This window comes from Carassius gibelio, chromosome A15, assembly GCF_023724105.1.
Source record: "Carassius gibelio isolate Cgi1373 ecotype wild population from Czech Republic chromosome A15, carGib1.2-hapl.c, whole genome shotgun sequence".
NCBI lineage: Eukaryota > Metazoa > Chordata > Actinopteri > Cypriniformes > Cyprinidae > Carassius > Carassius gibelio.
Window position 1 is genome coordinate 18,087,372 of NC_068385.1, and position 13,596 is coordinate 18,100,967.

The 13,596-nt window shown below is 37.5% G+C and overlaps 1 protein-coding gene across 2 annotated transcripts; it reads right to left on the bottom strand.

Annotated features, from left to right (window-relative positions):
• Positions 1-201: 201 nt before the first annotated feature.
• On the bottom strand, positions 202-2,941 carry LOC128028677 (serine palmitoyltransferase small subunit B). 2 transcript variants are annotated; one of them, XM_052615966.1, is made up of 2 exons: positions 2,813-2,941; positions 202-1,434 (listed from the first exon to the last, which is right to left on the bottom strand). In XM_052615966.1, the coding sequence occupies exon 2, from the start codon at positions 1,400-1,402 to the stop codon at positions 1,154-1,156; it is 249 nt and encodes an 82-aa protein (XP_052471926.1). In that variant the 5' UTR covers positions 1,403-1,434; positions 2,813-2,941; the 3' UTR covers positions 202-1,153. The 2 variants fall into 2 exon arrangements, with proteins under 2 accessions (XP_052471926.1, XP_052471927.1); XM_052615967.1 differs by having other exon boundaries at positions 202-1,431; positions 2,813-2,836.
• Positions 2,942-13,596: the final 10,655 nt, after the last annotated feature.

Below are 13,596 nucleotides of genomic sequence, written 5' to 3' on the forward strand. Positions count from 1 at the left end.
CACCAATAACATTGGACTTGATAAACCAGTTTGGCCACTTCCCTGCATTACGAGTTAAAATATATATAAACAAATGCCCTCTTGTAGATGAAATCAGTTTATAACATTTATAAAATATCCTTTGAGGCCACATTAATTTTATATCCTAAAAGTTACAGAAAGTACAGAAAATGGGACGGATATTTTGTGAAATGTATTTATTTCTCAAAAATAAACTATTATACATGACATCACATCATACAGACAGTTAAAAATACAAAAACGTAATTTAAAGCATGTCACATCAAATAACCATAAAAACACAAATTGAGAAAAAAATTAATTTGGTAACTTTCAGTCATAACTTCATAAGGCCAAAACAGAAAATCTGTGGAATTGATTTAAACATGGTAAAATGTGATCAGCTGAGCCGAGAGAACTACAATCTGACAATATTATATATTTAATTTAAGGTATTTCATAAATAAATGTTCAAGTGCCTCAAATGTGTGAATGACACTTGTTCCACATCTGCAGGACACAGATTCCATGTGAATATTATTGTGTTCATGCAATCTTATATCAGGAACAGAGACTAACAAAATGATGGAAGATGGTCCCACCATCACCAGAGCAAAGGTCCAATCAACACAGGAGTTTAAAACGGGCTCCAATGAGGGCCTATTGATTTGTGATCAAGTGCAGCAATCTGTATTAAAAATAAATGTTTATACCTTCATGTAGAGCAGTCACATTGCATAGGTGATTACAAAAACTCCAGAATATAAAAGTCAGCATGCAGTAATAAAAAAAAGAAGACTTTTTTTTAATTTGCACTGGGGTAAATAATAACTCCTTAATCTGATCAGGGACTCCTATGGAGTCAAAATTATTATTTATTTTTTAATCAACCAGTGATGAGGAAGACGTTAATTGGAAAGAAGTGTCCATATGGGACTGGTGATATCATGCAAAACCTTGGTACTGGAAATCATGCACAAATGCATACAATTCTTTGCATACAAATCCTATGATGGAGCAGGCATCTAGTTAAATGTGGAAGACTTGACGGGCTCGAACATGGCTTTGACAACACCTCATTTCATCAGGCTTGTTTGTTCCTGAGTGGGAAAATAAACAAGAGTATTCAAGCCAATAGTCACAGAGCAGTAGTTCATGGTGAGTTCATGAGGGCCACTGTGCTCTCGGGCTGCCCTCGGACCAGCTCAGAGAAGAACTCCAGCGCCAGCCGCACGTGGATAGGTACAAACACATAGGAGGTGTAAATGACCATGGCCACCATAGTACAGAGGACAGTGTTGAAGATGGACTTCTCCCACGGCTCCAGCACATAGATGCCTGTGATGAGCAGGTACTGATAGTACAGCCAGCACACAAACTCTCTCATGCTCTTCATATCCATACAGAGGAGCGACACAGCCACGCTACGAGCTGCTGGGGGAAGACAACAGGGTGAGGCGCTTCCTTACATCCTGACAATGGACACGACCACAACAGATGAAACGATGGTGAGTAATAATGGTGCTTAGGAGTGGTACATGTCTTTAAAGAACCTATCAAACAAAGCCACATGACTTTATGACGTGAATGAGTAACTATTCAAGCGGCTCACAGTTGGATTCAACGACTCATGTATTCCATTATTTATTTTTAGGGACTTTTGATAACAATTGAATCATGTGAAACCACACAAACAGTAATGATACACACTGAGGTTCTAAGAGCATGAAAACATGTCTTGTAATGTGAGAATCAAATCAGACTCTTCCTGAGCTTGTTGGTAATATTAAATTATTGGTTGTTTGTTTTTCCCCAGCAGTAATCACAGCAGGGAACATCTAACCTTTGTCAGGTAAACTGTGCGTGAAGAGAGTTCTGGGATGAAACAAACAGTTAAAATGTGCTAATTATCGATGTGAAGCTCAACACGTGTAGCACTGAAGCCCTGCAGAAGCCTAAACCCAGCAGGAACACGCTCGCTCGATCTCTGCAAACTTATGTCAACAAGGAAAACATTTACACTCTTGCTCATAAAACGCAAACTAATACAACAACTGGGTTGCGTATTTTAGACTTAAAATGTGATTATGGTAAATTATTAACCACATAACAAGGGTATATATATTTTAGCTACATTTTACTGTCTCACTCCATAAAGTGAACATATAGGTAGCTGATAAATTATTATATAATTTATTTCTATTTTAACTCGTAAATTCAGCCCTATTTCTGGTTAAATGAGACATTACCACAAAATCATTTTACAGGGCTATATTCAGTATCCCTACAGCCATAGATGCAATACGTTTCATCTGTGGTGTGAAGTTAAGATGACACAAAGTAAGCATAAACAAAACTGATTATTCATAACAATGGACCTGAGGTAACAATGCCAACTGACAATTCATAATTCCATATCCAGGCAACAGCAGAAACATTAAACACACTTTCAGCTGGATACATTTGTTGCACTGGTAGTCAATAGGACAGACTATCTTTTTTGCTCTACCATTTCAAAACATCCTCACATAGATGATACCAATGTGAATGTGCACACACGTTAACAGTTCAACCGTGCACAGTAGAGAAATATTCATAATGTTTCCTAGTCCACTCTGTTATGACTGCACCTGGTCTCTTGTAGTAACGGTAATAGTAAGTTGCGTGGTTGTAGTAGTAGCAGTTCTGTTGTTATGGCCATTACAATTATTGGTGATATTAATCTTCAAATGCATCATCAAATAAACATTCCAGTGCTTCAAAGCCTCTGTAAATGTGCAGGCAGATCTGAGAGTCATGTAAAGTCACTCACCTCTGCACGTCACGCTGCAGTGAAGAGTGGATGTGATGTGAAAGTGTAGTAAGCTGCTCTACCAGTTAAACTCACATTCCACACCCACTTCTCGAATTTACTCTCACCTTTGTGTGTGTGTGTAGGAATAGAATGGCTAAAGAAAAGATCAAACGTATTTTAAAGCTCCCTGTCTTTTTCTAACATGCGACAGAGCACGCAGTGCAGCGTAACTCTCTCTCTCTCACTGTCTCTCTCTCTTTCTGCAGTCATGATGCATGATGCTGTCACAGTACAGTACTCTGTGATGTCACCTGCTCAGTCAGCTCCATCTTGATTTTTAGTTGTTTTATCTCAATTGAATGCTTGTTTCATCATATTTTAAAAGAAATGTGAGTTATCTTGAGGACCCCTAGTTGAGAACATCTGTATTAATAGCAATGTGCTGCCAGGATCTGCCCCTTTTTAGGCAGGTGTGATAAGATACTGCAGAGACCTGCAAATTAATTTCTTGCTAGAAGCTAGCAGGCTAGGACAAATTGTATTTTGTGTTATTAGTATAGCATATTTTCCATAAAGGAAATATTTGATACATATACAGTATGTTGCAACATGGTGTCAGTTATGTGGGAGTGTACTTGTTTAATATGCTATGAGACACACAATCACAAGTGCTGTTGAAAACCTTTTTCAGTCCAAGCGTAATGAGCTGAAATCTACAGCATACTTACATCAAATCCTCTTCCCAAAGCATCAGTCGATTTATTTTAGAGCCAGGTAAGTCAATGCTTTGTGCAGAAGACAGGCAGTGGGAATACTGAGGGTATGTTTGCACAACAACAATGTAGCCAAAAATGGAAACGTTTTTCTCTCGCATTTTTAAAAAGCTTCACGTATACACCACAACATTTTCAAAAGGATTTGTGTTTACACATATCCGTGAAAATGGCCAAAACACTGTTTTACGTATCCCAGGCCAGTAGTAGGCACTGTTAGTAAACAGTACCTTTTTCTGCAATTGATGATTATATGATGCATCTCTGCTGTTTTTTTGTAATATCGGTGAAGTAAATCCAGACTTTGCTGAAGAAGCATCAGCAAACTCTTGAAAAGCAACAACAACAGTATCATGTACTCCGCCATTGTTGTGTGTTTGTTCGCGCTTGCCTTTAAAATCGACATGTACAGCACATGTCTACATACCTAACAGATACTATGCACACGAATGATGACAGCGTTTTCAAAGATTCCCATTTTTGCTGTTTACACAGAATCAATAACAGTGGTGTTTTGAAAAACTTGCACTTTGAAACCTGTTTTTTTCAAAAGTATGAAGTACCTTTTCAGTCCACAGAACACTGTTGTTGTGTAAATGAACAGGCAAAATGCATAAAAAGTTTTGGGCTGAAAACGTCATGTAAATGGTCCCTGAGACTGGCAAGAGCAGCTTTCAAATCCTCAGTACTCCTCTTGCTGGATCTGTCTGCTGCTTTTGACACAGTTAACCACCAGTTCCTCCTGTCCACGCTCATGAAGATGGGCATCTTAGGAACTGCAAGTAGGTCCTTCAGGGTGTGGAGGTTTCTAAGTCACAGCTTTTTGCTACTGGGGTTCCTCAAGGCTCAGTGCTTGGACCACTTCTCTTCTACATGCATGAGAATGAGAAGTAGAGTTGCATGTCATCAGCATAGTAGTGATAGCAAAAGCCATGTTTCTGGATGATAGATCCTAATGATGACATGTTTGATTGGCTACAAGTGTGTTTTGGTGCTCGGTCTGGTCCACTTTCAACAGCATTTCTCAGAAATCTCTTACTGCACCTTTAAGAGTGCTTTCACACTTGGTTCACTTGCCTGGTCCAAAGTCGAGTTCGATTGCTCCCCTTCCCAATGCCCTCACCATACTGGGTTTATATTATTTTATTTGCGTCATCAGGCCAACAGCTGTTTACTCTGTTGCTTGGTAATGAAATGAAAGATATAACAGAAAGAGTTCACATGAACCATACCTCGAACCACCCTTTTAAGCGGACTCGGGTGTGCATCAAAAGTGCTATAAAAGCACCATTAGTTTACAAAACAACTTTCGAATGGGCCGTATTAATTGGTTTAAGTTAAAAATAGCAGTCAAGATAATTAGCAATTTGTGAATCCAAAACTAATTAAGTTGTTTGTAGTCTGCACTGGCCTTGCAATCTTTCAAAACTTCAACATTGCTGTGTTCAGAGCTGGATGTAACTGCCAGATAAACACAGATCACACATATAACACGGTCAGCATGAGTCAGTCGCTTTAAGTGTTGTAGTCAGAAAGTGCTTCTGAAAATGTACTGGTCATTTTACCAGTTAATTTAACAGACATGTTTGTTAATTCTAAAACACAGTGCAATGCAGTGAATTATACAGGTAAAATCAATACGGAAATTTTGATATATTATTTTATACACAGTTTTATTTGTATTATTATTATTATTATTATTTTTAGAAATCCATACAGTGCTAATAATTTGATTACATACTGAGTATTATTTTTTCAGCTTATTTGATATTGATAATGAGTTTTGACTAGAATCTTAACACTGTTTTGGTATTAATCATAATTTTGTTGTGAAAGCCGATGTGTGATATGTGACACCAGCTCTGTTAAAAAGAAGGCTATTCAATTGCAACATCTTGAAAGAAAAGCAGATGCAGTTATAGAAGTGACAACTGAAGAAAAAACAGTCTCATCCTAAAAAGTTACCACTAACATTTGACATAACTGTCAAACTCATTTTAAACCTCAGTTTCACGCAAGGGTGTCGGAGGATACATGATGTTTGCTGATTCAAACAGACAAGATCTCGCTGCAAAAAGAAAGCATGCCTTGTGAAAAAGACTGCTTTGGAAAGAATTCAGATCTGGCTGTCAGGTGTGCTGAAGTCTTTAGAAATCAGGTGGGAAAACTGGATTGTTGGGGCAGTATTATATCAGCCTCCCAGGCACCAATAACTTTAGACTTGATAAACCAGTTTGGCTGCATCCCTTCTTTTCAATAATACCCCTACTATACATATCCAAATATAATAGGTCTCAAAATTGCTTTTTGGAAAAAAGATGATTCTTTTCCCTCATTTACTATAATGTTAATTTGATTGCATCCTTGTTTGTTATTATTATTATCAAGTTTTTCAAACTGATTTAAGTTAATTTAATAAAATGGTTTTAAACTTGTCTTAACTGATTCTTTAACTGTTTTGTTGTTGTTGTTGTTAAATTATTTCTACTATGCACTAAATGTGCAGACCCACTTCATTTATATTAGTTTACGTACGTCTATCACAATTAAGTCAATATAGAATGAATTTAAAAACCTTTCACTTCTTCAGTTTTAGTGGATGTTGTCCTCGTGAAACATGAAATACGTGTGGGTAGAGCCTGAAGTCTGCCAAAAAGTGCTGTAATATACTTGTGAGTGTGTATAATTATTTGTATATGTGCACACACACATACACGCACACACACACACACACACACACACGCACGCACACACACACACACACACACACACACATTTATGTACAGAATATGTATTAACTAGACATGGGGGATTCATGGTGTTTCTTATTCAGTGCTACTCGTTAAAGTTTGCTGCATTTAGTAACAAGTAAACATGATGCTTTAATTGTGTTCCAACCCTTCGATGATATCAGCTTTTCCATGTTTTGACACCCTACTGCAGTTATTTTACATGACAGTCAAACGGCTCTTTCTTATCATTAATCAGAGTATGTCATGAGCAGGAACAGAAGAAAGTACAGCGAGTTTATGATAACTGTCAGCACATAAGAATCATCCCAGCTCTGTGAACAATACAATGAAGAATTGTCAATACTGTTTGCATTTATTCATTTAGCAGACACTTTTGCAAATGATATATTAAAGCAGAAGCAATAAACCAAAGAAGAAACACATGTAAGTAATGTTTCCATAACACATTTCTGCAAGCATGAGATTAGTACAATGTTAGTCCAAGTGCAAAAAGGCGTGTTCTCTTTTCTTTTCTTTTTTTTTTTTGCAGTAGATTCTGCAGTTCAGAGGAAAGTTAGTGAGTGTGTGAAGGATAAATGTGACCTTTTACCATCAGTTTTGGGGAGCAACTAGTTATATGTAACATAATTATTGTATTTAATTACAAAATAAATGTAATTTTAATCAAAACGCGTTATTAAATTACAGTTACTTATGAAAATGTTAAAGATTTTCAAAGGGGTTACTTCTGAATTTCACACACACAAATACGCGACACATACGCACGCACACACACACACACACAAATACGCGACACACACGCGCACGCACACACACACACAGATAGCTTTTTGTTTTATAAATTGCATTAACTGCTCTAAAATATGAGAGTTTGGGACACCGAACAAGACTAATGATTATTTGAGAACTGTTTAATTTCCTATTTGGATTTGTGTATAAGCTTTGTTTTTTAAAATTAACTTTTTTTTTGTTCATGGCATTTGTTAGATGCTAGTGTTTCCTAGCTGTGCAAAGAGTAAGTGTCTACGTGACATGGAGTCAGTAGTGTGTTGCATGCACTGAAGAGATGAACATGAGACGTTACAGTCATGGTATCTGTGATTCAGACTAGAACGATGTCAGAGTCTAAAGTAAACATCATTCATGAGTCCACAAACAATAAGGAAAGTAATGCATTTCATGAAGCACATTGTGGCCACACAATATGCCCTATGAACTCAATGCTCACTATTCTAAAAGAGCATCATTGTCAGAGCCTGAAGAACTGCTTTTACATAGGGACAGGATTGATGTTCCCACCGCAGAGCGACAAGAGATGCTTGACAGCTGGCATGATGGTCACCAAGGGGCTAAATAAATGAAGAGAAACAACCAAGTTGCTTTCATGAGAATCAGACTCACCCCTGTATATAATCTACTGATGTAACAAACTTTGAAGACGTTTGTGGACAGAGACTCGACTCCATGATAACATAATGGAGTTATTATGATGTATATATCATGCACTCATAAGCGCAGCATTCATGACTGAAAGGGGACTGAGAATATTCAGACAGGACCAAAATATAAAGAGTTAGATTTTCTAAACAAGCGCGCTTGATCCTCTCTTAAAAAAAGTAAAAAAATAAAAATTATTGTCAAATGCATGGCAGCAATGGGTGCCACACATTTGCCATTAATGGTTATAATGGCAAAGATTATTTATAAAAAAATTAAAACAAATACTTCAATGATTGACAGAGGCTGCTACCAAACAAAACCTGTAAAATTAAGGTAAAATATTCCTTTGTTCCTAAAATTCTGGGTATAAATTAGTATATTTTACTTTAATTTTACAGTTTTTGTTTGGTAGCTGCCTCTGTCTTTCATTGACCTTTGTTTTTTAAACAATCTTTGCCATTATTTCCATTAATGGTAAACGTTTGGTGCCCTGTGCTGCAATGCATTTTTTTTTTTTTTTATGTTTTGTAAAATTGAATGCGCTGAACTGCATGATAACTGTCTGTTGCAACCTGTAGTGTGAAAATAAACATAGTTTGATTATATTAGATACATCCAGTATTACCAAATTATGTTTGAATTATGCTTATGTACATTATATTATCCTGTGCTCAGGGAACAGGGAGCAGTGAACTGAGTCAGGTGTGTTAGATAAGAGAGACATACAAAATGGAGGCCCTATTCTGAATAATTTTCTAAACGACGTTTGGGTTCAACTTCTTATTACCCGACATCTGTGATTCCATGTATTCATTTGGGACGAACATCTGTGTTTATTACAGAGGTGAGGGTCTGTTTTGTACATCTAGTCATTGCAGAGATCATGTGCTCTGTTATGTGTGCATTGTGTATATTACAGTAGCCAGTCTTAACAGTTTATGTGATCTGGCTCTTGGTTTTATTATTTTATTTCTTCCCCGGAAGGCAAACATATTAACATCCATAATGAATGGGACACCAAGCAGAAAATGTGGGCGGTAGTAAGTTAGTCCACGTTGGCCAAAACACACAAGGAAATGCATTGTGAAAAATCTTTTGGCAATCACAGACATTCACATTCGGATGGAATTAGATTCTCAGTGGATCACCGAGTAATTTGCTCTGGAATTTTTCTTCACAAAGTACATCGGTGAAACACAAATTTCTCGAATGACCCCCTGGAAAACTAGTCCCACCTGAAAAGTATTTTCTACAGACCATGCCCGGCTGACTATATGAGGATGAGACAGACAGGCAAATATAAGTGTATATGTCATTCCTCTTTTGATGTAAAAAGCACATCAGGTGTTATGTGAAGTGTTCTCTGTTATGTTTGACCTCATTAATGCAATGCAGTGTCAAACACTGTTCCTTGATCAGTTGTGTCAGGTGTGTTTAATTAGGGTTGAATCTAAACTCTGCAGGGCTCTGGCGCTCCAGGGATTGAGTTTGACACGCCTGCTTTAAGGAATTTGAATTATAGAAATGTGATACTGTTTTATGCAGCAGTAGAGGTGCAACTTACAACTTTTTCCAATAATCTATTTTGTCATTGAGGATTTTATTTTAAAATACTTTCTGCTGCTAACCTGTCTGCTGCTTGTGACGCAGTTAGTCACCAGATTCTCCTGTCCACCCTCAGAAAGATGGGCATCTCTGGAACCGCACTACCTTTCCGATAGATCCTTCAGTGTATCTTGGAGGGGTTATGTTTCTAAGTAACATCTTCTTGCTACTGGGGTTCCTCAAGGCTCAGTACTTGGACCACTTCTCTTCTCCATCTACATGATGTCTTTAGGATCTGTCATTCAGAAGCATTGCTTTTCTTATCACTGCTTCACTGATGACACTCGACTCTACTTATCATTCCAGCCAGATGATCTGACAGTAGCTGCTTGCATTTCAGCCTGTCTGAGTGACATTTCTAGCTGGATGATATTGATATTGATATTGTTAAATTGACCCGGTCCTGCAATTTTCCTTATACAACATTAGGAAGATTAGACCCTTCCTGTCAGAGCAAGCCACCCAACTTCTTGTCCAAGCTCTTGTGCTCTCCAGACTGGACTATTGTAATGCTCTCCTGGCTCTTCCTGCATGTACTGTCAAGCCTCTACAACTGATCCAAAATGCAGCAGTGAGAGTTGTCTTCAATGAGCCAAAAAAACTCCTCTCCTCATCAGGTTACATTGGTTACCATAGCCGCTCGCATCAAATTCAAGGTACTGATGCTAGCCTACAAGACAACCACTGACAGGGCACCAACATACCTAAACCTACTGGTTAAATCTTATGTGCCCTCCAGAAGTTTGTACTCTGCAAGTGAACAACGCCTTGTGGTGCCATCCCAAAGAAGTTCACAATCACTCTCACGGACCTTTTCCTGGATTGTGCCCAGCTGGTGGAATGACCTCCCAATCTCAATTTGAACAGCTCATTTTCAAAAAACATCTAAAGTCTCTTGTTTTTCGCCAGCACTTGACCAAATAAAACTAACACTTACCTTTTTCTTTTCTTGTCTATACTATTCTTAAAAAAAAAAAAATACATAGATATGGTATACAGGTGCTGGTCATATAATTAGAATATCATCAAAGAGTTGATTTATTTCACTAATTCCATTCAAAAAGTGAAACTTGTATATTATATTCATTCATTACACACAGACTGATATATGTTCAAATGTTTATTTCTTTTAATTTTGATGATTATAACTGACAACTAAGGAAAATCTCAAATTCAGTATCTCAGAAAATTAGAATATTGTGAAAAGGTTCAATATTGAAGACACCTGGTGTCACACTCTAGTCAGCTAATTAACTCAAAACACCTGCAAAGCCTTTAAATGGTCTCTCAGTCTAGTTCTGTAGGCTACACAATCATGGGGAAGACTGCTGACCTGACAGTTGTCCAAAAGATGACCATTGACACCTTGCACAAGAAGGAAAGACACAAAAGTTTATTGCAAAAGAGGCTGGCTGTTCACAGAGCTCTGTGTCCAAGCACATTACTAGAGAGGCGAAGGAAAGGAAAAGATGAGGTAGAAAAAAAAATTGTACAAGCAATAGGGATAACCGCACCCTGGAGAAGATTGAGAAACAAAACCCATTCAAAAATGTGGGGGAGATTCACAAAGAGTGGACTGCAGCTGGAGTCAGTGCTTCAAGAACCACTACACACAGAAGTACAGTCATGCCCACAAATATTGGCACCCTTGGCAAATATGGTCAAAAAGGCTGTGAAAATTCATCTGCATTGTTAATCCTTTTGATTTTTTATTTAACAAATTCACAAGCATGTATCCTTTCATTGGATAATAAGAATTTAAAACAGAGGGGAAATATCATTATGAAATTAATGTTTTTCTCAAATACTCGTTGGACAATTATTGGCACCCCTAGAAATTCTTATGAGTAAAATATCTCTGAAGTATATTCCCATTCATATTCCCAATTTTGAGCACTCCAGAATGATTATAAACATGAAATTATCCAGCCATTGCTTCCTGATTCACAGAAATATAAAGTGGAGGGAAAACAAAGCCCAAATTCCCACAATGAGAAAAAACACAGAATATATTTCTGATGTGCAGCAAAAGATATTGGGCTTCACAAATCGGTGAAGTGGCTTTAAGAAAAGAGCTAGAGCAGTGAAAATTCCCATTTCCACCATCAGGACAATAATTAAGAATTTCCAATCAATAGAAAATGTTATAAAAATGCCTGGAAGAGGACGTGTGCCTATATCGTCCTAATGTGCGGTGAGAAGGAGAGTTTGCGTGGCTAAAAACTCTCCAAGGGTCACAGCTGGAGAACTGCAGAAAATAGTTGAGTCTCTGGTTCAGAAAACCTTGAAAAAAAAAAGTCAAACAGAACCTACATCACCACATGTTGTTTGGGAGGGATACAAGAAAAATTATCCTAGCTCATTCAAAAACTGGCTTTTATGATCAGATGAAACATAAAAATGAGCTTTTTAGCAGCAAACACTCAAGATGGGTTTGGTGAACACAGAGAAAAAAGTACCCCATGTGTACAATGAAATATACTGCTGTAATTTTGATGTTGTGGGCCTATATTTCTGCTGGAGGTCCTGGACATTTTGTTTAGACACATGGCATTATGGATTATATTAAATACCAACAGATAAAAAATCAGTAAGTGACTGACTCTGTTAGAAATCTTATAATGGGCCATGTTTGGATCATTCAACCGTACAATAATCCAAACACAAGCCTCAGAAATAACACAGAAATGGGTCACTGAGCTCAAAACCAAGCTTTTGCTATAGCCATTCCAGTCCTCTGACCTGAACCCTACAGAAAATGAGAGGAGTGAACTGAAGAGGAGAATCTGAAGGGTCTGGAGTGATTCTGGATGAAGGAATGGTCTCTGAGCTCTTGTCAGGTGTTTTCTAACCTCATCAGGCATTATAGGAGACCGTTTTGAGCTGTTAAACTGGCAAATGGAGGTTTCAAAAAGTATTGAATAAAAGGGTGCCAATAATTGTGTCCAACGAGTATTAGAGAAAAACATTTATTTCATAATGATATTTCCCCCCATTTATTAATTCTTATTATCCAATGAAATGATACATTTTTGTTAATTTTTTTAATAAAAGATCAAAAGGATTAACAACACAGATACATTTTCACAACCTTATTTGATCATATATGCCAAGGGTGCCAATATTTGTGGGAATGACTGTATGCAAGACATGGGTTTCAGCTGTCGCTTTCCTTGTGTCAAGACACTCTTGAACAACAGACATCCTCAGAAGCGTCTCGCTTCATACAGGACTGGACTGCTGGTGAGTGGTCCAAAGTTATATTCTCTAATGAAAGTAAATTTTGCATTTCCTTTGGATATCAGGGTCCCAGAGTCTGGAGGAAGAGAGGAGAGGCACACGATCCACGTTGCTTGAGGTCCAGTGTAAAGTTTCCACAGTCAGTGATGGTTTGGGGTGCCATGTCATCTGCTGGTGTTGGTCCACTTTGTTTTCTGAGGTCAAAGGTCAATGCAGCTGTATAGCAGGAAGTTTTAGAGCACTTCATGCTTCCTGCTGCTGACCAACTTTCTGGGGATGCAGATTTCATTTTCCAACAGGACTTGGCACCTGCACACAGTGCCAAAGCTACCAGTACCTGGTTTAAGGACGATGGTATCCCTGTTCTTAATTGGCCAATAAACTTGCCTGACCTTGTGAAGAGCAACCTGGGCTCTCATAACACCTGAGCAGTGCCACAGACTGATCGACTCCATGTCACACCACATTGCTGCAGTAATTTTGGCAAAAGGAGCCCAAACTAAGTAAAAATCCTTTCTTTGTATTGGTCTCTAGTTATATTCTAAATTTCTGAGATACTGAATTTGGGATTTTCCTTAGTTGTCAGTTATAATCATCAAAATGAAAAGAAATAAACATTTGAAATATATCAGGCTGTGTGTAATGAATGAATATAATATACAAGTTTCACTTTTGAATGTAATTAGTTAAATAAATCAACTTTTTTATGATATTCTAATTATATGACCAGCACGTGTAGCTGTACTAGACTAACTGAGACTTGTCATGACACTTGTATACTGTTGTTGTTCTCTTGTTGGTCTGATTGCTTCTATTGTTCTCATTTGTATGTCGCTTTGAATACAAGTGTCTGCTAAATGATTAAATGTAAATGTAAACTTTCATTAATAAATCTTTAACAAACATTAAATAATGCTTAACAGGTGATAATTTCATGTAATTTGCCAGAAGAGTCAGGGGTTCTGTTCATTTAGTTTGAAGGTTTGGATTG

Coding starts and splice junctions, on each gene's coding strand:
- LOC128028677 (XM_052615966.1), bottom strand. CDS start 1,402: ATGGATATGAAGAGCATGAGAGAGTTTGTGTGCTGGCTGTACTATCAG.